Below are 26083 nucleotides of genomic sequence, written 5' to 3'. Positions count from 1 at the left end.
TTCCTAACATTTATATGTTAAAATCTATGACAATTACAATTATTTTTTTTAAAAAAAGAGCTGATATCTTGTTGAACATCTTGTTGGACATCTATAATCAGGGCTGGCATTGGAAGTTACCTTAGTTAGACATCCTTCAAGAAGTACCCATCATCAGGATGGTCCATCCTATCAGTCACCCACTTCCACTCTCACATTCAGTACCCCTGCCAACCTTAGCACCATGTGCTCATTGGGAAGTTTATCCTGAGGAATCTAACATAGCAATTACCCAGTCACAAAACAGACAAGCTTAAGTAGCGTTTTCATATCCATAAGACATAGCGTGGTTGTGATAAACATGCTGAGCCTGTGTGAATGGTGGTTGGTGGCAGCAGATTCCTGCCAGTGCATCACAGACCACTGGAGTTTTATTGGCCAAGATGCTGGGGCAGCACCAGTACCAATGGGAAGACTGGCTATGGACATTGGCCCATCAATAGTGTCATACTGGGAGTCTAACAGTCCAACACCATCCCTCTCTGCTGCTCTCCAGTTGTGCATGAGGACAGACAGCAGACAAAGAAAGGTCAGTGAGTTGCATTCCCAGAAGGAGAAGAAGATAATCTGTTGGACAGAAGGTCAAGCTCTAATTCTAATCATAGACTCATATAATTGAAAGAAACCTCAAGGGCACGGTTCCCAACCTTTGTTTGGCCGCGACCCCCATTGCGGGTGAAAGTCCCACCCGCGGCCTTCCTGATTGGTTGGGAGGCCAGGAAGGGGCAGCACTTTTGGCTGCCTAGAAGCCCTAGCAGCCTTTGCGGCCAGAAGTCCCACCCCTTCCTGGCCTCCCAACCAATCAGGAAGGCCACTGGCAAAACAGGGGCGGGACTTCTGGCCGCAAAGGCCGCTGGGGCTTGCAGCCCCATCCCTGTTCCCTTCTACCCGCGGGTGCCTGGCACCTGTGGGCAGAAGTGGTGGAGGAGGAGGTGGCCCCATACCGTCTCCTCGCGGGTGCCTTCGTTGGCACCCGCCAGGAGAAGGGGAAGAAGAGGAGGCGGCCCCAGCCCGTTCTCCTCACGGTTGCCTGCGCCAGCGCCGGCACCCACAGGGAAAAGGGGAGGAGGGGGAGGCAGGGGGCAATCCCAACCTGGTGACCCCTGAGAAAGGGTCGAGCGACCCCCAGGTTGAGAACCCCTGCTCAAGGGCCATCCAGTCTAATCCTCTGCAATGCAGAAATACACAATCAAGGCACTCCTGACTGATGGCCATCCGGCTTTTGTTTAAAAACCTCCAAGGAAGGAGACTCCACCACTCTTTGAGGGAGTGTGTTCCACTGTTCCACAGCTCTTACTGTCAAGAAGTTCCTCCTAATATTTAGGTGGAATCTCTTTTCCTGTAGTTTGCATTCATTGCTCCATGTCCTGAACTCTGGAGCTGTAGGAAACAGACTTGCTCTATCTTCAACATTACATCCTTTCAAACATCTAAATCTTCTCCAGGCTAAAGATACCCAGCTCCCTAAGTCTCTTCTCATAGGGCATGGTTTCCAGAGCTTCCACCATTTTGGTCACCTTCATCTGGACATGCTCCAGCTTGGTACATTTTCCACTTTTCCTCATGTAATAGGAATAACATATATTTAACATTTCAAACAAATAGGGCTGCTGGTAATAGTCTTTTATTAATTTATTCCTAACATTGATATGTTAAAGTGCATGGTTTTTAAAAGTAAAGTTAATAGATCAGCACAGGAGAAACCATAAACCAAAATCAATGTAAACACAATAGAAAGCTTGCAAAGTATTTGTTCTGCTAATGTTAACTTACTTTTTCTTCCAGTGCTGCCATTCTCTCTTTTAGGTGTAGCTGTAGGCGCTCATTAGATTCTGTCAAAAGTCTGTCTACTGTATCTGATAATCTCTTGTTGTGCTCTTCATTCATTTTTTCTCGTTGCCTGGCCTTCAGAAACAAAATGGGCAGTCCCCCAATTAACTAAAATGTTAGCCAAAGATAGATGTTGCTGATACCACAATACAATAGTATGTAGGAAAACAAACACGGCTGAAGAATAAAATGCAGAAATTTGATAGTTGACAAACATATATTTTTCACATTTACAGCCATTACACATGCATATGGACACCCCATTGAGCTTCTGGACATGTTATCTCAGTTTTCAAGTAAAAGATGTTACTATACTAAATCAAGTGTTTAGAACAATGAGTTGTTCCAGTATTACTGCAGTCAAGCAGGAGCTCTCACACCAGAACTCCTCACTTTTTGCCACTTAGCACTGCTTCCACATCCACTCACAACTTCTCTAGCTTTATATGATCCTTGTAAAAGGTGGTAGAGGTGGAGAGGATGAAGGAAGCTGTTTGACGTCATAGCCAACATGGCCAATCATCATTCAGATCTCTTCAATGCTTCTGCTCGCTATTGGCTCACTATGCTATGAGACTTGATATGAGCATATCCTCTTTTTTTAAAGGAATAGTAGTCTAACATCCTTTATGTAAACTGGAATGCCCTTGATACCAGTCACATCTCTTTCTCCTCCTACACAGTAGCAGTGGCCAAGGAACACAGAGTGAACTGTATTCTGAACCACACAAGTCCCATGGGGTTTTGTCGTTGTTCTTCTGATTGTCCCAGAATTGATAGGGAATAAAGTGTTGCTGCTGTTGCCAGACATTGCTACTGTGCAGTCCAGGACAACATAAAGGTTGTCTGGTTATTTACTCCACTCCCTCCCCCAAGAACTACAGCTGCAAATACTACAGCTATCAGCAACATTTACTCCATCTGGAAATCCCCAGTGCTATGGCACCTGTTCAGGTTTACATGCTAACCACATCCTTTTCCAAGATACTCCATACATCAAAGTTTTCCAATTTCCCCCAATTAGATATGTAGCATTCTCTTGCACATAACAGCTACTACTGCAGAGCTAGGAAATTTTATTTTTTTTCTGCCCTATGACCCTTCAGCCAGAATGACCACAGTATTCTGGGAGTTATAGGCTTAAAAAGTAGCTTTTCCAAGCTTTGCTCATTCCAGAGTTCACTCAGTTCTCTGCATAAACTTTATGGACTGTTTGTAGAGCTTTTTTTGTAGTTTTGAAAACGTTGTGGTTTAAGCAAGCATGATGATACCTCTTTGTTCTTAAGTAGCCCAATTTTGGCTACAGAACAGTTGAGACTTAGCACTTGAACCTGCTCTTAGAAAAAGGAATTCAAAATTTGTCAAATCGAACCACAGGTTTCACAGAGTAAATTAAATCCTGCATTTTACAGAAGCTGTGGATTAAATTTTTGAACACTGTATACTTCACTCTGCATGCTTCAACCCATTTTTTTTTCTATGGCAATTTCTCATTAAAACGTAATGAAATTTTTATTACTGGCTGATTGGTACCAGCTGTCTAAGCTGGCAAGGCCAGGTCTACTGCCAGTTTTACATATGTGTTTATTGTAAAGCAGAAGGCACCAGGGTTATTTGCTCTCTTGCAGACTTTGGTTGGCTACATGTACCCATTCTTCAAAATGAAAAGTAAAAACAAGGTCAGTTTCACTTTTTAAAAAGGCAGCTTCAGATCTAAAACCTGCTTGCCCACATTGACTTCAAATGAGCCTATAAATAATGCTACTTGGAAGTGACAGGTTATTTATGCCATTTTTTCTAACATGGGAGGGGGATTTGGGATGGGCTCAGTATTTTCAGCTGCAGCTGTACACATCCCTGCCGTGAACCAGTGCATTTGTGATCCAGACTTTTTCATACAATTGTGATCTACAGGTAAATGTTATTTCTACATTACTCTGCATTAAATGATGTAAAAAATTAGATCCTACCATCGGAAAACTATACAATAAATTATGTGCATGCACATACTCTTTGGAGTTCCTGATTCTTTTCTTCCAACTGAGCCTCCAAATGCCTCATGCGTTCTTCGATGTTCCCGTGTCTTTCTTCTGCCTATTAAAACAAAGTATGTGTTGGTTTGAAACCTGTAGAACTTTGTGAGTCCAAATTCAAGTTTCTTTTCAAAGAAAACATAAAGCAAGCTACTACTAACTGCAAACTTAGTTTCTGAAAATAAATTTTATTCAAACAGGCAGCTGAACAGCATTGCTTGAAATGTGTCAGCTACAAAGGCCTGTTACATCCAAGCATCCAGCAAAATGTTGGAGATATTTATGAGCAATGAAATCAGCCAAATGTAACATGCAAACTGTGCATGGTTTGAACACAAACCTGCCATCATAAAATTGTAAGCTCTTTAAGCACTGAACTGCACAATGGTTGATTATCAATAAAATAAAAACATAAATTAAAAGAAAGAGTTCTTAAAAATATGAAACAAAATTAGATGGATTCTATTTAGCAATAGAAAGTAAAGTCCAGTAGGACTACCTTCCTACGTATGGAGATCATTTCTTGGAGTTTAGCTTCCATAACATATTGATAATCATCAGATGAGGTAGAAGAGGTTGGATCAGACTAACAAGTCAAGGAAAAGGAGAGGGACAAAATTGAAAAATCAGAACTAAAGACACTAACACTGAACAGAACACAGCACAGAATGTTCAAAAGAAAAATGATTGCAAATTTAATACTTTAACTGACAAAATTTTATGTAGAATAAACCACACTTACAAGAGGGTGACATGAGGCAGTTGATGCAGATGAACTAAAAACATGGAATGCTAAAAAAGCTAACAACCTAAATATGGAAATTCCAGGTTAGTGATGGCTGGCTGATGAGAAATCACTCTTCCTCTAGAGGGATATTAAAATCAATCATGGGAAATATAAGATCCAATTAGAATTTTGGAAAACTCAGCATCAAAGTCTCATTTTGAGAAGTCAGTGCCAGAATGTGTTTTGTTTTTAAAAATGTCAATCCTGCAATCTTATAATAATGAACACAATGTGTATAATGTTACAAAATACACTAAATCAAAGGGTTAGTCAATTAAAGATCCACGCCATGTTAGGTTCCTGTACAGGCACAAAAGCAAACCACCTAAGGGGCATTAACCACAACTCTTCCAGCTTATAATGAGAAAGACTGTAGTCTGTGCAATGGCTACTGAACTTGTAGTCTATGCAATGGCCACATTAGTCTTTAATCTTGTGACAGGATGAACCACAATCTATGCAAAGAAGCAATCAGACAGATATATAATAGTGGATTCTACATTTACCATGACCAGGGATGTAGTTCTGGGGGGAGGAAGAGAAGAATACTGCTTCCAATGAAATGTTCCTTCAGTCCTCACATTTCTAGCATTCCAGAGAGGGAGACACTGAAAACTGTTCACGCTTAGAACTCATACTTTCTATTTTCACATTTCCTTGGTAACTTGATCTCTCCTCTTCTTAGGGTGCCAAAATTGTATCTCAATATGCTCAACTGTACTTACTGCAGTGCTGGAAATTTGGGGACTGAAGGAAAATTACATGCAAGGAGGGGTAATTCTTATGGGATGGCAATGCCCTTAACCCCCCCCCCCCCAATAGCTACATCCCTGGACATGGGCCTTATTACTCTACTCTGTCAAGTTCTTATGTTAATCAGCCCTTAATAATCAGCCCTGAATAACATGAAGATTTTAGTCTGCCCGTTTAAACTGAGGGGAGGGACTAACTAAATTTGTTTGAAAACATTTTAAAGCTCAATCAAAACATATCTAGTCTTTCACCCATATATTAGATCAGCCTTTCCCAATATGCCACTCTCCAAATTTCTTGGCCAAGTTGGCTGGGGATGGTAGAAGTTGTAGTTCAAGGGAAGCAGAGACTGGGGAGCTCCCAATGGTATCCAACTGGAGACATGCCTCAAGAAACTCAGAATTGTTTTTTATTTTTATTTTTTTATTTTTATTAAAGAATTGAATATATTCACATCAGACATATACACTTTCCTACAAAATCTACCAAACAGTTAAAAACTAATAGCTCTAATATCTTCTTTTCTATATCCTCTTCTTCATCTTAACAACTTTAACTTAGTCCTATATATTACACATACTCTCTCCCTTCCTAAGGCTAACTACCAGTATCCTCCCTTAACTTGTTATTTCTTATCACTAACTCTTTTTAATTACAAGTTTTACCATTTCCATCGAATCCTTATTAACCATTATAAGAACTACTCCATTTCCTAATTCATATCCTTTATATTATTACTATCCCAGAAACTCAATTTTTTTTTTAATTGGATAAAAAAGCCCTGAGTTTTTTTATTAATAAAATCACCATCTCTTGAGCATCTTGGAACATGTCTCCATTTTAGTTTTTTATGGGTTTTGCAGGCTATGACGCCATGTTCTAGAAGAATTTTTTCCTGATGTTTTGTCAGTTTTTTCCCGGCGTTTCATTTCTCTGAAGATACCAGACACAGATGCTGGCAAAACATCAGGAAAAACTCTCCTAGAACATGGCCTCGTAGCCCGAAAAACCCACAAAAAATTAAGGATGCCAGCCATGAAAGCCTTCGACTTCACAATGTCTCCACTTTCTTCTGTGAATGTTGCAGCCCAACACATCTGGAAAATGCTAGATTGGGGGAGCTTGTTCTATGGCCTACAAGGTACTTGCCGAATGTTTTAACAATCACAGGCAGTACACCCAAACTCCACAGGGGGACCTTAAGGAGTTCAACCTTCAGGGAAGACACCATCACCCTTTGGGGAGGCCACCATTGGTGGTTTGATGGCTCAAAGGACCAGAGTCCTTTTAGAAAAAAACTGTCGACAATGTATCAATAAACAGATTTTTAAAAGCACCCAGAACAACATAAATATTGAATATAAACCATAACTGCCCAACTAATTCAATACTTTTCAGAGCATAAAAACTGATAATTTGTTTACAAAAGGGACTATTTCTCTTATCTGTAACCCTCCATACTCCCATATACACAGGTATGCAGTGATCATACCAGTAAACCAGTAAAGAACAGAGCTTCAAAAGTTACATTTCAGAAGTAATTGTCTACAGTTGCAGTTCCAAGGGTGAAATAGCTCCCCTAGTACTTGTCACTTTAATTTTTTTTAAGTAGCTGTTTATTTTCCCTTTATTCAAAAAGTAGCTATAACAGCTATTTTCAGTTACTTTTTAAAATCTATGGAGTACCAGAATGCTACAAACTGCTGGCTTGTGATACAAAACACATTGAGATTGTGTGGCTATCCTCTAAACTATAGAAGAAACCCTGGAAAAACAGTTAGAGTGAAGTTATCTCATAGGGCAACTTTCCCATAAAAGTCTTTTTTTTTTCTTTTGAAAGAATGATGACCAGCCCACTCAGAAGGTGGAGGAGACTGGGACTGCTCAACTCTGTCCATTGTGCTTGTATCTCATAGGTGTATGCCTCAGGACCTTGAGCAGATGGCTAGGATGCCATGGGCCAAACCAGTAGTGTTCTGCCCCTTGTTCTAACCTGGGTCAATCCCCAGGCTTGTATGGCAACAGGTGGGTATTTACATGCTTCACCGCACACCACCGTGCCATTGACCTGCTGAGTCAGAAAGCCTGATGCCTGCCACTGCTGTTTCATCTGTCTTGAAGGCCCCCATCATGGCCTTTAAAGGTGGAAATGGGATGCTTGGCTACACCCACATGGCTAGGTGCCCCCTTTCTCATATCAGACGCCATTGCAAGGCACCTTTGGGACAGATGCAACAGAGGTGGCAGGTACTGGGTGTATAGAGCTGTCCAGTCTGCTAGCTCGTGCCATGGAGTTTCCTGGAAACTCTACAGGAAACAGATGGTCTTTTTGGTCTGGATTAAGGTCCTTTGTCTTGGGATCTATCTGAGACCACCGAGTCAGTGTTTGGACTGGTTGATCCTGGCCTGGGGTCATTATTCATCCTGGGTAGGGGATTGTGGAAGCTGTAGTCCTAAAAAGTACCTTTACTAGTACTAGTCACTTAATTCTGACTGTGGATAAAAGGTTTACTGTTGTAAACCACTTAGACACTGTTAGTTCAGTATGAAGCGGTATATAAATGAAGCTGTTTGTTTGTTTGTTTTGAAGTGCTCTTCCAGATATGGTGATTACTTCCCCCTTGGAGCCTTCAGAGCACATACATTTCCAAACACTTGCTCAGTCTGTAAAAGTAGTAAGAAAATTATTACACTTTATTTTTGGGTGCAGAGTTCATCTAAATGTGTAGAAATAACACTTGTCTTTCCTCAACTTTCCTATTTTTCAAGAACAGTAGCTTTTCATGAGAAGAAAATTGTTTTGTTTTTTTAAAAAAACAAAAACAAACAACAAACATGGTCAGCTTTCAAATGTTTGGATTTTCACCTGCACTGGGATGGAACAGCTTTGAATTCCCAATACTCAAAACATGGGACATGGTGGACTTTTTTCCCTGCATCATTTGCATGTACGGCTCCTTCCAAGTTCAGTAACTCTTTCCCCCCAGATCATTCTGAAAAGCTGAATTCAAGCTAATTTCAAAAATACACCAAGGATAATTTTAATTTGTTCAGACTTCTGGAGTGTAAAACAAGGCTTTTTAGTTGAATTAGTTCAGTATTTATTTACCTCTGAATTATAAACACAAACACATAGACAGAACAACAGAAGCTTACAGTGGGGTATAAGATGAAGAAATTCATCACATGATATTGTTAGGCCATATTGCTAACACAGACTAGTAGAAGAACATCTTACAAGTGTGTACAATCAATAGGCAAACACTTCTCCATTTAACTCACTATCCAGGGCTGTGCTGTGCTTCTTACTGATTTTTGTTGTACTCATATCAATGTACCTCTCAGTGATATCATTGGGGACAAATGCCCATTCAGGAACTTTTGTATGTCCTTCAGAAGACACACAAGGCCTTGCATTATATTAGATCAGTTTCTGTTGCTACATTCATGTACATTTTCCTCCAACTATTGACATCTAAAAGCTTACTCACACACATTGACAGAAGACTGTTTACCAGAAGCCAACACTCTGATTTTTACAATCAAATAGATTAAGAATCTGGTTACTAGATTAGTAGAGTGGACTGAGGGAGCTGTTTTGCAGTAGGGCCAAATAACATTTTTCCCTTACTAATTTTATGAAAGAAGTCAGTAATCCCGATAATACAACCTTTAGAGTTTACATTATTATTTAATAATATGAACATAACAAAACCCTGAAGAAATCAAGCTGGAAAAAGGCTTTTGGACCAGATGGAGTAAGTAGAAAATACTTTCTCTGTGCTTTTGTCACTGCAGACCACCAGGTTTTACTAGGCTCCACTGTCATTGGGAGTGGGTCAAGAGCCTTGTTTTAGTTGGGATATAATGGGAAACCAGACAATACCACCCCACAGTTCAAATCTCTCCTAGGCCCATGATTAGCATTGCCAGGACAAAGGAAACCCCTGCTTAGGCTGGGCAAGAGGGGGAAATTGATGCCACCAAGTGCTGAAATTGTACTTTGGGCAGATTGAAGAAAACAACATATGATCTCATCCAAATCATAGCTTTACCTTTTGAAAGACTGCCTCTTTGTTTCTTTCTTTCCCACTGTTTTCTACTCTTAGTTCACAACAAAATCCAGATTAGACACATATCTATATACAGCAGTATTAGTAGTAATAGAGGATAAAGTATTAGTAGTAATAGAGGGTAAAGACTCTTAAAGACTGGAATTCCTATTAAAAACATCCTGTAAATTGCAATTACAACTTTGCTTCCTCAAAACTGAAATGGTATTTCAAACAGACCATAATTGCTATGTCACTTACAACCATAGTACTATATGGCAAATGCAAGTTTGTTTATTTTTTTAAAATATAGGAGACCATGTTGGTCCATAGGGAAAAATAATTTTAGTTCCATGACCTACATGGTTCTAATGGACCTTAATCTTCATAAATTCCATTTTTTTTAAAAAAAAATACAACTTATAATAGGTCTTATAATAGGTCCTCTATCCACTGACATCATTGTGTACCATGGTGGAACATCCACCATTGAAGATTCTTCCATTTGAGGTAGGGAACATGCATAATACTTCCAATTATTTGACCTGCTCCATTTATTGAAAAAAACAAATAAAGAAATGCCTGAATACACTGGAACATTTGTTCCAGTTGCACTTAGTTGACTTAAGTTGACTTTATCTGAACATTACAAGAAATCCTTAGGGAGAAAGAAACTGTTTATCCATAAAACTATATGCACAACTGAAAAGTATTTGAAAAAATATTGATAGGAATGGCTGGTGTCATTCTAAAAAAAACCTCTTAAGAAGCAAAAAACTTTTTGAATGCAATTATGGCCTTTTCATAGTTAAAGTGAAAGCAACTGTTTTGAGGTAATGATACAAAGATTTTGTCTTACAAGAGTTCTCTTTTTATTTTATGCCATCAAAGATGTTATTTTGGAATGCAGCCTATTTTTATGCATGCTCATTTAGATGTCAGTAGGGGAGTGACTGCCAATGAAGTATAAATAGGAATGCAGCCTCAAAGTGTATCTACACTACAAAGTTATAGTAGTTCGATACCACTCTTACTGTCATGGCTCCATACAACAGAAATCTGGGTTTTGTGGTTTTGTAATGGTTCTGACACTGTATTTAGGAGAGTGTGCTACCGTAAATACCTCTCCAAACTACAAAGTCCATAATTCTGTAAGACAGAGCCATGACTGTTAAAGTGACATCAAATTGTTGTGATGGTGCAGTGCAGATACACTCTAAATTCCATGGGGAGAAAAGGACATACCAAAAAGTAGTCTGAGACATCATTATGAAGATTCTGCAGAAGTTGTAGGAGTGACTTGTGTCTATTCCTTTTTTGCTTCTAGACAATACCCAAACTGAAAACTTGCATATATCAAAGGAGAGGAAATATCTTCATCAGAGCTTATAGAAGCTACTTTTTTGGACAACCACTTTTAGAATCCTCCAGCCACTATGGTATTTATACTCTGTGGCAGCTTGTGGACCAAGTGTGTGGGGTGTGTGGTTTACACTGAAATGGTAGGGAGAAATGCACCCTGTTCAATCCACAAGCCACCCACAGCTGTAGTTTTAAAAAGGAACATTTCAAAACTCTGACTTTACATAACAGTGCACAATCCATAAACCACTTGTTACACTATCATGTAACACTGATTAATTTGTGCAGGGCCAAGAAAATAAAACAGACTGAGCTTTGCTGCTTATTTTTTATGAAAAGTGATCACTGTGTTTTTCTGAAATAATGTGATGTAGAAAATCATGGAAAAAAATTCAATGGCAAATAAAGTTCATGATTTTTAGCAGAACTGGATTAATCATAATACTTTTATAATACCGAGTATTATAAAATAAACTTCTTTGGGATATTGGGAGAAATGTACTCAAGCCAGACAATAAATACAAAGCGATACCTCTGCCACCAAATTAAGCTAAAGCAAATAATGTTATATGTGTAATTACTATTTATTTACGGTGCCATTAAGTAGAAGCATCTTGTCCACTCCAAAAGAGGCTTTAATTGCTGCTGATGGTGCTGAAGGAAGGAAAAAGGGATGAAAATCAATGTTAAAGAAAAACATTTTTCTAAAATTAACCCGTTCCTAACAGTATGTTACCTTAGTGAGTGCTGCAATTCTCTGAGCCAGTTCCGCTTCTACTTCAGGCAACGTCTCAGCTTTTCTCATTGTTTGTTGCAGTTTTTGTTCAGCTAGCTCAAGACGTTCTTGCAGCTGTCTATTTTTTTCTTCCATCTAAAATCCAGAAATAGTATGGTAATTAAAAAAAATGATATGATATTACAATGAAATGGCTGAAGCAGTTCTCACAAAAAAGATAAGGGAAAGAAAATAGAAAGAAAAAAAAAAGAAAGAAAGGCCCCTCCCTCCTCAACTGTCATCTTGGCCTCAGAGGGAGTCATCAGGCAGACCAGCAACATCAGGGACTGCCTGAAGGAAGAGGCCCCTCCCTCCTCAACTGTCATCTTGGCCTCAGAGGGAGTCATCAGGCAGACCCAGCAACATCAGGGACTGCCTGAAGGAAGAGGCCCCTCCCTCCTCAACTGTCATCTTGGCCTCAGAGGGAGTCATCAGGCAGACCCAGCAACATCAGGGACTGCCTGAAGGAAGAGGCCCCTCCCTCCTCAACTGTCATCTTGGCCTCAGAGGGAGAGATCAGGCAGACCCAGCAACATCAGGGACTGCCTGAAGGAAGAGGCCCCTCCCTCCTCAACTGTCATCTTGGCCTCAGAGGGAGAGATCAGGCAGACCCAGCAACATCAGGGACTGCCTGAAGGAAGAGGCCCCTCCCTCCTAAACTGACATCTTGGCCTCAGAGGGAGAGATCAGGCAGACCCAGCAACATCAGGGACTGCCTGAAGGACGAGACTTCTCCCTCCTTTGTCACCTTGTATTTTGTATTGCATTATGATTTTTACTGTACACCGCTATGATCATTGCAGAATAGCGGTCTATAAATAAAACATATTATTATTATTATTATTAATAGTTGAGTAGAAAAAACATAATACCAAACAGTTTGATTCAGATGCAGAATGTATGGCTTTATTGTGTGGTCCAGTGGCCAAGCTGGTGGGGATATTTTGGGAGTGGTAGTAAAAAAAACCTTTTCCAAACTTTGCTTTTATAAACCTGAGAGATTTGGCACACATTTAATTACTGCATCCACTAAATAGTTCTAAGTAGTGTCATAAAGGCTGGTACGATGTTTCTTTAGACTGAAGTAGGGTGAAAAGCAATGCATGTCTAAAAAAAGTGAAAAATCTAATTTGTGTATCATGATAGATTCAGAGGCTAAGAAGCACCAGAAAGTCAAAGACATTCAAAGTTTAAAGTAAAAAGGGAAACAAGTATTATTTCCCTTCAAATAATGCATATGTATTTACATATTTATTTAAACTAAATCCTTATAATAAACCAAGAGAAAGTATGTTTGTACCAGTAAAAAAGAGAGCAAGATGTTTAATTTCAGGGTCACAAGAGAAGATTACAGGAATAGAACTATTCGAGATCTCTAAGGGTTGGGGGAAAAGGAAGTAGTATTTGTAAGCTTGTGAACGAAAAGGCTTAAAGGATATGTAAATAGAGGGGGTTTGGGAAAGAGATAAGGGGTTAAAATGATGATATATGTTGTTATTATGTGTTAATATATGAAATGTATGTGTAATGACTCAATAAAAAGAGAGAGAGAGAGAGAGAGAGAGAGAGCAAGAGCAAGAGTGATGAGAGTGCCACAGACAACTAGCATCAGAAACAGTTGAAACAGATGGGCCAAATAAGACAGCTTCTGGCTGCTTCAAGGGCATGGCGTTTAGATGACACAAACCCCAAAGTGGCCAGAAGCCACTCTGAGACCGGATAAGGCAGCCTGAAGCTGCTGGCAAAAGGAGCAGATTTAATCTGTTCCTGCCAGCAGTCTGCTTTAGGAGTTGGCCATCTGATCGCTGTAGTCCCAGAGCAATTGGGGCCAAAGCAGTCTCTGGTCGTTCCTTTTGACCCATCTGCTTCACCCCAATGTTAGCTTCTATTGTTGTCAGCTATTGCTATAACGGGGACGATGAAGAACTACTAAATGAGCTTAGCCAAGGACCAGGACAATTCCAAGTTATCGTCATAGCAGCATCATAAAGATGAAACAATCTCCTTTTTAATATATCATACAGCCCACATATGCTATGGCAAGCAATGTCATCTTGTCTGGCACTATAACTTGTTCAGAAATTATTATCTGCATCTTTTATGGGCAGATGTTCTATATCTCTGCACAAGATTGTATGAGAATACTGACTTCCAGAGGTTAGTCTTGGTTGGCTGGCCAAGAAACTCCTGTGTCATTGAAATAATCGGTAATGTATGTAATGATTTATACACAAATGTACTGAAGACATGGAATGCATGTCAATGATAGAGTGTAAACTAAATACGTAAAGCACATCAGTAAATGCAAGTAATAGTCCATCTTTTCTCTTACTGTCATGAATCAATACAAACACTCAGACCTCCCAGGTGGTATTATATTCCTGTAATAGGATTAAACTTCTTTAAAATTGTGCTGTCACTAAGCCTCTTTAGAAATTAGCCCCACTGTGTTCAATGGGATTTGCTCTCAGTTATGTGGTACTGCTTGTTAAAATATTTCACATCAGTGAACTTGCATTCTGCAAGCATTAGACCCTTTCCTAATTGTCAGTGCATATCCTTGCTCTTTCAATCCATGTATGGTCAACTTCTAGGGTATTAAGAATCCCCACAAACTTTATTACAATGCTATTACGTTGCTTAGCTGTGACGGAGGTATTACTCTTTTCAGGATATCTTGCCCTTGTTCTGTCTCAGAATTTGGAAATGTTATTTTTAGACTACAAGTTCCAGAATACCTGTGTTGGAAGGTTAGTAGTCCAAAAAGGTAACTTTTCTAACCTCTGCTCTTTTGACTTTACCAAATCTTGATTCAGGATGTTGTGACTCTGACTAGATGGGAACCAGGTCTGACGAAGCAGCATGTTTTAGCATATAAAATGTTCTGGGGCTTGACCTTGGATAAAACTAAACAGCCTAAATCTGATCTACTGTGGTCTCCCTTCCTGCTTGAAAAATAATCACAATTTTCTTCTGATCTTGATCTACCAATATCTGGAAAAAGGAAAAATGAGAACATTTAGCAGTAATGTAAGTATGGTGAAAAAAGCCAATACAATAAGAACCTTCCAGGGGAGTTTATCCCAGAATTCATTTCCAATTTAGTAGCAATCTAGATACTGAACCTGTCTCAGGAGGGCCTCCTTGTTTGCCAGCTCATTTTCAAGCTTATCATTCATGTCATGTATGGAGGTTGATTCCCTCTGGGCACTCAGGTAACGCTTCTCAAGGGTAGTAATCCTTTCTTCCATGTCTTCTTTCTGTGCCATAGCCTTTGAAGAGGAAGCAATATGTCAAAATACCAGAATTGCCAAGTGTTGCCAATGTTAACATTATTATCAGTAAGTCTTTATTTTCTTTTAATCTAAAAACATATGAATTTACACTCCACAGAATAACTTTGCAACAATTAGTTTAAAAAGAATCTTTCCTTTGACTGCATGCACTGCATGCATCTTACATTAGCATCTTATACTAGCTCATATAGAATAAACAAAGATGGTTAGACATACTTTCTTAAGTATTATACAAATAAAACATTCCCTTCAGATGTTCTCCTGAATTCCTACATTCTGACCAGTAAGTTGTCTGAACCTGCCGGGGGCATAGGAACTAAGGAAACAAATAATTATTTTGCTCTTTCCCCTTGGAACATATATAAGTTTATCGCATGGGGGTTAAACCGCTCCCCAGTGCGTTCTAACGGGGGCGAGCGGGGGCGCACACGGAACACAATGGGCACCGGATGGGGCCCAAAACGCGACTTTATCGCACGGGGGGACGCCGACGCCACGCGTTCCCATCGCGTCCCAATTCGGTTCCAGAGGGTGCCATTTCTGGGAACTGTTTCAAAGCGTCGCCAGAAATGGCGCCCTCTGGAACCGAATTGGGACGCGATGGGAACACACGGCATCGGCGTCCCCCCGTTCGATAAAGTCGCGTTTTGGGCCCCATCTGGTGCCCATCGCGTTCCGTGCGCGCCCCCGCTCGCCCCCGTTAGAACGCGCTGGGGAGCGGTTTAACCCCCATGCGATAAACTCTATAGTTTTGTAATAAATGGATGGATGGATCTGTAACTGCTTTGTAACACACTGCTTTGTAATATCCCAAATCAGGGTACTGATGTGGCAGCGGGGGTGGGGGGGTGGGGGGTGGGTCCTATTAGCTCCCTGAGATGGAAAAAAAATGAGCATTCTCCTTGGATATTATGAAGAAATTAATATTCCTTACCTGATCAGAAAATTCTAATATTTTTCTTCTTTCCCCTCATATTTCCTTTCTATATCAAATTCCCATAATATGACAGTAATAAATAAATAAATAATAAAAAAAAATTATTTGTATACCGCCCTTCCAACGATCAGGGCGGTGAACAACATGTTAATAACACAGTACAATTACATCATAAAACACAATAGAAATACAACACAGCATATTAAAATCAAATTAAAACCCTGTCAGCCAGCTACCACTGCCGTCGAAGGGGGAAGACTAGTTGGAGCTTGCTTCGGGGAATGCTGATCGAAATAAGAAGGTTTTTAACTCCTTTCTAAACTGAGCCAGGGAGGTAGCCGAGCGGAGCTCTATGGGCAGCGTATTCCAGAGGGCCGGGGTGACGATGTAATACGACCTCCTCATAATGGAGGCTAGTCTGGCCCCTGGGGCCCTCAGTAGTTGCTGCCCAGAAGTTCTGAGGGTGCGGGGCGGAATGTATGGAGAGAGGCGGTCCTTCAGGTATCCTGGGCCCAAGCCATATAGGGCTTTATAGGTTATCACCAACACCTTGTACTGTGCCCGGAAGCGGATGGGCAGCCAATGCAACTCTTTTAGTATAGGTGTAATATGACTGGCCCTGGAGGTACCAGTAACCAGTCTGGCTGCCATATTCTGTACCATCTGTAGCTTCCGGGTGTGGTATAAGGGTTGCCCCATGTAGAGCGCATTGCAGAAATCCAATCGAGAGGTTACCAGAGCATGTACCACCGTTTCAAGGTCTCTCTGGGCCAGGTATGGGTGCAGCTGGCGAATAAGCCGAAGCTGATAACATGTGCTCTTGACCGTCGCATTCACCTGAGCTGTAAGGTGAAGCGACGAGTCAAGAAGCACCCAAAGACTGCGCACGGAGTCCTTCACAGGAAGCATGATCCCGTTCAGGACAGGTGGAACCACCGCCATTCTTGGACCAGGGGAACCTATCACAAGTACCTCCGTTTTCTCTGGATTCAGACTGAGTCGGTTTTCCCTCATCCAGCCCATTACCGACTCCAGACAGGCCACGAGAGGAGAGACGCCATCCTCAGTCATTGCATCAGTCGGAGACATAGAGAAGACTATTTGGGTGTCATCAGCGTACTGATAACCCCGCGCCCCATGTCTCCGGATGATCACAATAATAATCACAATAGCAAGCAGTTATAAAACAAACAAACATTAAATCAATTATTATTCTAAATATGAAAAGAAAATGTACTGTTGCATTACAATAAACATTACTGCTCAAAAAGATGTGAAAATTATGTTTTTCAGTCTGAAGCAAAGATCAAATTATTACAGGAAGACACTGATGAAACAGAACCATGAGGAGATATTTCCCCTTCCCTCTGTAATCTTCAAAAATCACATGCCCTCGACATTTGTTCTGAAAGGGAGGGAAACCCTCCAGAGTAGATTTATGTGCAGCAAAGAGGGCTGCATGAGTGTGGAATAAATGAGATGACCCTTTTGAATTAATAGAAGTCTGCTAGTGTGACACTAGATTTCAGCCTGAATTGCAGCTCAAAACACCTGAACTTTAGTTCAACAGGTAACAACAACAACAACAACAACAACAACAACTTTATTTATATCCTGCTTCTCTGTTACAAACAATCGAAGCAGGTCATATATTTCAGGTGGAATGTAGCCAGAGAAATTTGAAATTATCTTGCTCTTTCCCTACATAATGTCACGAAACTGTTTCCTAAGATCTCAAATTGTTTATTTGCATTGCTTATCAGAAAGATCCTGGTTTTCCCCCTTTGCCCCACAAATCTAGATTTACTCTTATTCTCTCTCCCCCCCCCCCCATTTTCTTCTCTTGATACAATACTAAAAATCAAAAAGTTATGTAAAAATAAATGAATAAATGTAGAAATATAACATAAATATTACTCTTCATCGGCACCAGCTTGCTAAAAGGATGTATACAAATACCAACCTCCAAAACAGTGCTGTTAGCATATTGATATACAGTATTTAACATGCAGGTTAAAGGTCTTGATTTGGATTTTATATTTAATAATATGGAAAATGCATTTTTCAGGTAATTCCCCATTTTACTGCATCAGTAGTAGAAGGCCCCCATTTGTTAACTATAGACAAGGGAGTATTCTGGAACATGGACTAATGCTGTATGCAGCTTTATAATGGATGGATAACTGGCTGGGTGGATAAAGAAACTGTGATAGTATAAATACTTTACCTCTCTTATGTCTCTCTGATATTTGCTGTTCAGTTCTTCAGTTTTAATTAGGTCCTTCCTAGCTGTTTCTGCATCTTGTTCTACCTCCCCAACTCTAGAAGACAAGGAAGCCAAGCGGTCCTTCATCTGAGCCATTTCATAATTTTGCTTTTCAAGAAGTTCCTGTAGTTCCATCAAGTGACTGTTTTCATCGGTTGAGTCTATAGAGCCATTAGATAGACGCTGGAAAAAACAAGAACTAACATTAAATTTCTATCATACAGATACGCAGTTAGTAATTCTCTTTACAATCATGTTTTCCACATTGATTAAGCATTCCAAAATAAATTGTCAGCCCCTACAAAAATGGTGCTTCAACAGCAACAGCTTAAATCCAGTTGTTATTACCAACTAGAGTAGATTCATTACATCAATGAGAACATAGTAAGTTAATACTCATGTACATGTAGTTGTTTCAGTGGGTCCACTCTACAGAGGAATTAAAAAAGTCAAGATCACCACACAGCTATGTCCAAAGTTTATCATCAGCAGTGTTTGTGCTTTCCTTTGTAGAAAAATGGCACAGGAGTAGGGTTCCCAGATCACACAGCCTGGTCCTCATCTCAGGGTCTAGATCTTCTTGTCCAGTCCTGGGATGGAGGAGGAAGGATCTCAATGTGAAAGAGCTGTCTTGAAAAAATATGTTGGTAGATAGGTATGGTATGTGTGTCCATGTATTTGCATTTGTCAGACTGGATGTTTTTGAAACGAATGGCATAATCTGTACTTAATTTATCATTCTGAATGTCATCACCATTGGTTGCCACTTATAATGCCATCCTTGTGACATCACTAAAGCACACTTCCTGTCACATCACCATGTGTGTGTGTGTGTGTGTGTGTGTGTGCGCATGCGTGCAAATACACACACACACATATATATACACACGGCTTTCTGTATCCACAGATTCTACCAAACATGTTCACACACAACACACACAGACACACACACAATCAAAAAAGCAAATATTGATTTTTGCTGTTTTATGTAGGGGACACTATTTTATTACACCACTGTATATAATTGGACTTGAGCATCCATGGATTTTGGAATCCACAGGGGGTCCTGGAATCAAACCCAAGAGGATAACAAGGGCCCACTATGTACACTTGGGAGCCAAACTCTTCAAATATTCTTCCTTTAATATTTTAGATAAGAAGCACAGAAATATGCTACTCTTTCTAAAAGTCTAGCAGGGTAAACTGCAATAAGCATATGCTTCAGACTCACTATCTTTCTGTTTTGTATATTGTACATACTGCAACTTTTCAAAACTCTGGTCAAGACTATGCTATTATTATTATTACACATAAATTTCTTATACACTGATTTGTGAGTCAGTATTTTGGTAGGGCTACAATACATGATGGCTGATTTAATGCCAGAGAAACTGTTTTATATAGCTTCTTTTTTTTCTGATGTAATTTTCAACTTACTAATATTTGTCAATTTCCAAAATATAAATACCTATGCATTCATTTTAAGATCCTATCCATTTAATTGTTTTAAGGCAATGTCTTCTCATCTCTTCACCCTCTAACATCCCCCTAATTTTCTAAAGCAAGCTAGGCCAAATAAAAATAATTACTATAGACAATGATTTTACTCTAGAGTCTGAGAGACAATAGATTAAACACTGAAGCAGTGAAATTACATTGCATTACTGCAGAACAGAACAGCATTGAATTAGCATGTTAATATAATAAAGCTCTCATAGGAATATAAATGTACAACAACAGCAAAGTGAAAATGCTTGGAGCTCATTTTTACATATAACTACTTACATGAATGGTCTACTTCTGTGAGTAATAACAGCAGATAAATTTACCCTTGGTATATACACAATCTCTTTGCATTACTTTTCCTGGCATGGATTGCCTAGTATCTTGACACTGCCACCTCATATCAGGGTCACTGACATTACCTTTAGTCCTATTTTGTTTATTGGCCAGTTGGCTGTGAGAATGAGGCTTAGCCCCTTCAGTTACACAGACATCTTGACAGGGGGGACTGCTGCTATGTCTTGTAGTAAACTTTTGCTCAAAAGACTCAATTTCTTCACTTAACCTGTCCAGCTTATGTTTTAATTCTGATAGCTGTTCAAAAATCATAATTACAGTTTGTGTAGTAACCAGGCAGTAGTTAGTCATAAGTTCTGTTGGGTCTTTTCCTGTTTGATGCTCCACATTTTGGTCCTTGTTGTGTTTATCGGTTATTCTACTAATTTTGTTTCTGAATCCCTGCCACTGATTGCAGGGCTAATGACCTGGGTTGACAAATTATGTGGGGAGACTTGGTCATGGTCTCCATTCACCTCTACGCTATGAGGTGTGGAAGGGTCCAGGGTCTTCTCTGCTTCTATCTCCAATTGAGAATCAACACACAGAGTTTCAAGATCATTAACAATGTGGATAGGATTTGCTTTGCTTATATTCTCATTACCTTCAAAGCACTCATCAATTCTGGGCTGTTTTGAGTGTTTTGAATGAGGGAGTGTGTTTGGACTCCCACCCATCTGTTTTCTTCTTTTCCTCTTCCCCATGGCTTAATTCAGTAGTTTTCCGCAGAGCATAAAGATTTGACTCAATTGTTTATGTTAAAAACAATTTTCAAAGATAGTGGAGAGGCAAGGCTTTATAGTTTCTCTCTCAGCTGAGCAGGGGAGGTGCCGCTGCTACTGCAGCTACTGCTGGTCTGACAATACAATAAGGGGAAATGCTGAGGCAAAGGGGCAAACAGTCCCCAGTCTTCAAGAAGCCCAGTCCAATAGACAGTAAAAGGCAGGCTTACTTATATCCTCCCAGAAGGAAATGCTGAGGCAAAAGGGGGGGGGGGAGCAAACAGTCCCCAGTCTTCAAGAAGCCCAGTCCCAATAAATTTACTGAATGTGGCACGTTCATGGCAGCTGCTACTCTGCTTTCTATGAGTATCACTTCTTGATATACTGTCCGATGATGACACTTGTGTGCTAGAGTGGGCCAAGTACAACAGCCTCAGTTTGGACATCTTGCCTTCCAGGGAGGTTTCTGGCTTGATCTGCTCTAGGACCCATTGGTTTGTCCTTTTGGCTGTCTACGGGATCTTCAGCATTCTTCTCCAGCACCACATCTCAAATGGATGGATTTTCTTCTTATCTTCTTTCTTAACTGCCTAGCTGTCACATCCATACATGGTAATAGAGAATACAATGGCTTGTATGGTTCTAACATTTGTGCTCAGTTGTATATCTTTGCATTTTAGAATCCTTTCTAGTTCTTTCATAGCCACCCTCCCCATTATTAATCTTCTTCTGATTTCCTGACTGGAGTCCCCATTTCTATCAATGTTTGATCCTAGGTATGGAGATTCTTTTACTATTTCTAATTCTTCATTGTCTAGGTTGAACTTGTGAAGATCCTTGGTGGTCATTATTTTTGTTTTCTTTATGTTCAATATTAAGCCTGCCTTTACACTTTCTTCTTTGATCTTCCTTAGTAAGTGTTCCAGGTCTGTGAGATTTTCTGCTAGTACTATGGTGTCATCTGCAGATCTTAGATTGCTGATCTTCTTTCATTATATTTTCACTCCTCCTTCTTCTGTGTCCAAGCCTGCTTTTCTTATAGTATGTCTGCATATAAGTTGAACAGATAGGGTGAAAGGATACAGCCTTGTCTGACCCCTTTGCCAATTGGGAACCATTCTGTTTCTCTGTGTTCTGTTCTGACAATAGCCTCTTGACCAGAGTACAGATTACTCATGAGGACTATCAGATGTGTTAGAACTCCCATGTCTTTAAGGGTGTTCCATAGCCTTTCATGATCTATGCAATCAAAGGCTTTGCAATAATAATAATAATAATAATAATAATAATAATAATAATTTATTTATTTATATCCCGCCTCTCCCTATTGAGGATTGAGGTGGGTAACAGCAGAGGTAAAATACAAATACAGAAAATAACAACAAAAAATAATCCCTTTAACCCCCCCAACCCCTTCTACCATCCCTCCCATCAATACAAAATAGCAATAAAAGGAATAAAGCTAGGATAACATCAACTAAAAGAGTTCAGCAGAAAATGGCAATAATAAAGAGGGGCCGATTAATATGGGCTGTTGATTCTGTTCAAAACGGAGGTCAGTCTTGGAAGGCCCTCCGGAAAAGACTTTTTTTTAATCGCCTTTTTAAAAGCATCAAGAGATGTAATCTGGCAAATCTTCTCTGGCAGGTCATTCCAAATTTTTGGAGCAGCAACTGAAAAGGTCCTCTGGGAAGTCACTACCAGTCTAGTTTTTCTTGACTGCAATAGGTTCTTCCCAGAGGACCTGAATGTGTAGGAAGGATTATATGGGAGGAGGTGTTCCTTCAAGTAAACTGGACCCAAGCCATATAGGGCTTTATAGGTAATAACCAACACCTTGTACTGTTCCCGGAAGCTATCAGGCAGCTGGCATAAAGATTTTAGGATAGGTGTAATTCGGTCAAACCTAGATTTTCCTGTGACCAGTCTGGCTGCCATATTTTGTACTAGCTGGAGCTTCCAAACGTGGTACAAGGGTTGCCCCATGTAGACGAAAGGTTACCAGTGCATGTACAACTGTTTCTAGGTCCTGCGGCTCCTGATAAAGTTGTAGCTGGCATATCAGCTGAAGCTGATAACAGGAACTCCTGGCCGTTGCATCAATCTGAGGTGACAGTTGAAGCGATGAGTCCAGGAGCAACCCCAAGCTGTGAACACAGTCCTTTAGGGGAAGTGTGACCCCATCTGGTGAACTTATCTTCGTACCCAGATTGGGGTTACCTTCACAAGTACCTCTGTTTTGTTTGGATTCATCTTAAATCTATTTTATCTTGTTACAGATCATGTTTCAATATGTTGCTTGAACAACTCATCATTTCTTTCCAAGTCACCTATTTAAAAAATAGCAATGTCACAAAACAGCAATGGTGTTTTAAAATCAGCAACTTCATACATGGCAGAAACACAGCAGAGTTCTTTGTAGGAAACTAGCTTTAATAGTAGTCCAAATATAGTAGCAGTAGCCAGAAGGAAAAAGAGGAAAGTGTCATCAAGAAAATCTGATCTTAGAAATGGTATTAGCTACAAAAGAAAGAAAACATGCCATGGAGAAAAATAAAAATTTCAAAAATATCCTGGGGGAACAAGTGCCACAGAGGGCAGCAGAGATAAAATGTGGAAGAGTTTTACAAGGGGGAAAGCTATAAACTGTTCACTGTTTGTAAGACAGAGAAGGCAAAAGTATGATCATATCTTCCATTTCTAAAAAGTATGAAAAGGAAACAAACAAGTAATGTGCTACACTGCCACTCCTCCCCCACTCTCTAGATCAAACGTACAGCTGCAACAGCAATCTGCTTTTTGGATGGACAGTGCACCAGTAATTGGATGGAGGGTAAACATATGGAATAATGGAGCAAAACCACTATCAAAGTAAATGCTATAATTATTGAACTGTTAAGAAACAGTTTTGAAAACATGCCAGGGGGAAAAAAGTAGACATTAGCAGAATATTGGGAAAGGAAAATGAAATGAGGATGTTGATATCCCACGCACATGGACTGTTTTACCTATTTATATTTTACACTATAAATTTTTATATTTTATACTATATTTTTCTTGTATACGATTGCTATCCAAATTTATTGTGTAATAATATTTATGACTTGTAATGTTAAACATTTTAATAATAAACACGAATAAAGTTTTCCTACCTAATTAAGGCCCCAAGCTTATTTATATTTACCTAGAAATAAGTTCCACTGAACACAAATGGGTTTATTTCTGATTAAAATGTGGATAGACAATTTGAATGCATATTTTGTATTTCATTCTACAGAGACTTGGATGATTGACTTTGCTTGTTTTTTGGATGATTGTTTTAATTTTCATTTCCTAGATTGTTCTTACTAACATTCTTATATCATAAGACCCACAAATATTATCTGTATCAAGAAGCACCATATTTATCAGCTTCTCACTGTTTCACTACAGTATAATGCAATACACACTTCATTTTGACAGCCTAGAATTATGGTCTTGATAAAACCATCAGTCTATTTAAATTTCAAGGTTATTAAATCTTAAGACCTACAATCATCATGGCTACCTCTGCTGCCCTCAGACCACTTGTGCAGTAATGCTTTCTTCATTATCTCATATTTCCTCTAATTAAAAAGTTCAAAGTAGCAATCGCAATAGCATTTACATTTCTATACCACTTAATAGTGAAATCACCACTCGCTAAGCGCTTTACAATCTGTAAGCTTATTAAAAATATCAACAGCAATCACAGTTAAAAAATTAAATGAAAATATCATCTGATCTGTTTAGGATACACACATAAAATCAACACTGGTTGTTTTCCACATGAAAAGCTGCATATGACAAAACATTAAAGATGCTAAGATTCCACAGTTCAAGAAACTACTTCAGTATCCTCTATACAGTACTTCAGAATGAATGTTAAGATGAAAAAAGTGCCATATTGTAGCTGTTTCTTGTTACAATTTATAAGGTACAAATCTAGACGGCCATATGCAACTCACCTAATTCTTACTTCTTTTGGTCATGTGGACCTTTAAAATTCTTACTTCAAATGCCTAACAGTACAGCACATACTAGCATCTTATTTACATTAATCTTCCTTCTCCAAATGCCTATTACACTTGGAATTCCTTACCTCTCCTTTGTCCATTTAGCATTCCCTGTAAATCCTTCTGCCTCTTTTATGTACCAAAAAGCAGATGCTCTGATCAAGTTCAACACACACATAGTTTTTCAATAAAATCTTTCAGTGATTATCTAATGGTTAAATAAAGGATTTTCAGATGAATACACTATCCATGTTGTTTCTTAGATTCAACCTATATAGTTATGGACAGCTGTGTTTTGAGCTAGGATTATATTAATTTTCTAATTGAGAATGTGAATCCTTTGAAGCCAAGGATCATGCCTTAACCTATGTTTTATATATCAAGCATAATGAGTATATTTAATAAATCACAAAATTACAGCATCGAGTTCCTCAAAGCGAATTTTCTCCAAGCGATATTCAACCTCTGAAGGTCAGTGATAACTCACTACATGTCCTTTTCATGAACTGTTTCACTTTGTCTTTCAAAGAACACCATATTTTTTCCCATTCTTTATGTCATATTGGCATTGAACACAAAAACACAATAGCAGGAAAGATCTTGGTAGTTTGTTTGCATTGAAACATAACCATGGGAAACTTGAAAAAGATTTTAAACCTAAAATTCCTTCTGTTGTTGTATGCCTTCATGTTTATTCTAGTTTATGATTACTGTTTCTTAGGATTCTCTTGACAAGACTTTTCCAGGCAAAATTTGCCAGTGCCCTCCTGTAAGGCTGAGAGAGTGTTACTTGCTACTAGCCCACCCAGTGGGTTTCCATGGCTGAGCGGGGATATGAACACTGGGCTCCTGAAATCCTAATCTAATAATACTCAAATCATTGCATGACACTGGCTCCAAAAACCTTCTTGACTGCTTTATTATAACTTAATTGTAGGTGATAGGAGAAGAGCAACGGAATAGCTACAAAATATGACAAATGGCTAAGAAAATAAAACTGATCATATATTATCAATATATTATATTGATTTAGCTTTCAACATCATTGCCATACAAAGTATCATTGGTGTGGCTATGTAACTAATTCAGCCAAATATCAAAGTGGATGGAACCAATTTGTATGAGCTCTAGATTGGAATGAAAGAGCTGAATTAAATTTTGAAAGTAGACTGAATACAATCTGAAGCCTTTGAACCAATCAGGAGATCTGGACATCCAAAATAAGTGGGGGAAAAGTAGGATGGTTCAGTAGCATCACTAGGGAAGTACAGGGGATATGCACTACACCAAGTAACACACTAATGCATAGGGGAGTGACACCACAGCTTCTTAAATGTCAGATCATGGAGATTATTGGA

The 26083-nt window shown here is 39.3% G+C and overlaps 1 protein-coding gene across 8 annotated transcripts in view; it reads right to left on the bottom strand.

The window, feature by feature from the left end:
* The window catches only part of LOC149312139 (liprin-alpha-2), a 318268-nt gene that overhangs the window by 64777 nt on the left and 227408 nt on the right, over window positions 1-26083 (bottom strand). For all 8 annotated transcript variants that reach the window (XM_089524024.1, XM_089524025.1, XM_089524026.1 and 5 more), the window contains 5 exons: window positions 18092-18313; window positions 14757-14903; window positions 11593-11727; window positions 3880-3963; window positions 1813-1944 (listed from right to left, as the gene is read on the bottom strand). In XM_089524024.1, the coding sequence (XP_089380150.1) occupies window positions 1813-1944; window positions 3880-3963; window positions 11593-11727; window positions 14757-14903; window positions 18092-18313 (720 nt within the window). The remainder of the gene's footprint in view (window positions 1-1812; window positions 1945-3879; window positions 3964-11592; window positions 11728-14756; window positions 14904-18091; window positions 18314-26083) is intronic.

This window comes from Sceloporus occidentalis, unplaced genomic scaffold, assembly GCF_023333645.1.
Source record: "Sceloporus occidentalis isolate IW3139 unplaced genomic scaffold, rSceOcc1.0.p SCAF_5, whole genome shotgun sequence".
Lineage (NCBI taxonomy): Eukaryota > Metazoa > Chordata > Lepidosauria > Squamata > Phrynosomatidae > Sceloporus > Sceloporus occidentalis.
The sequence above is the reverse complement of the archived record's forward strand: the minus strand, read 5'-3'. Positions and strand labels throughout refer to the sequence as shown.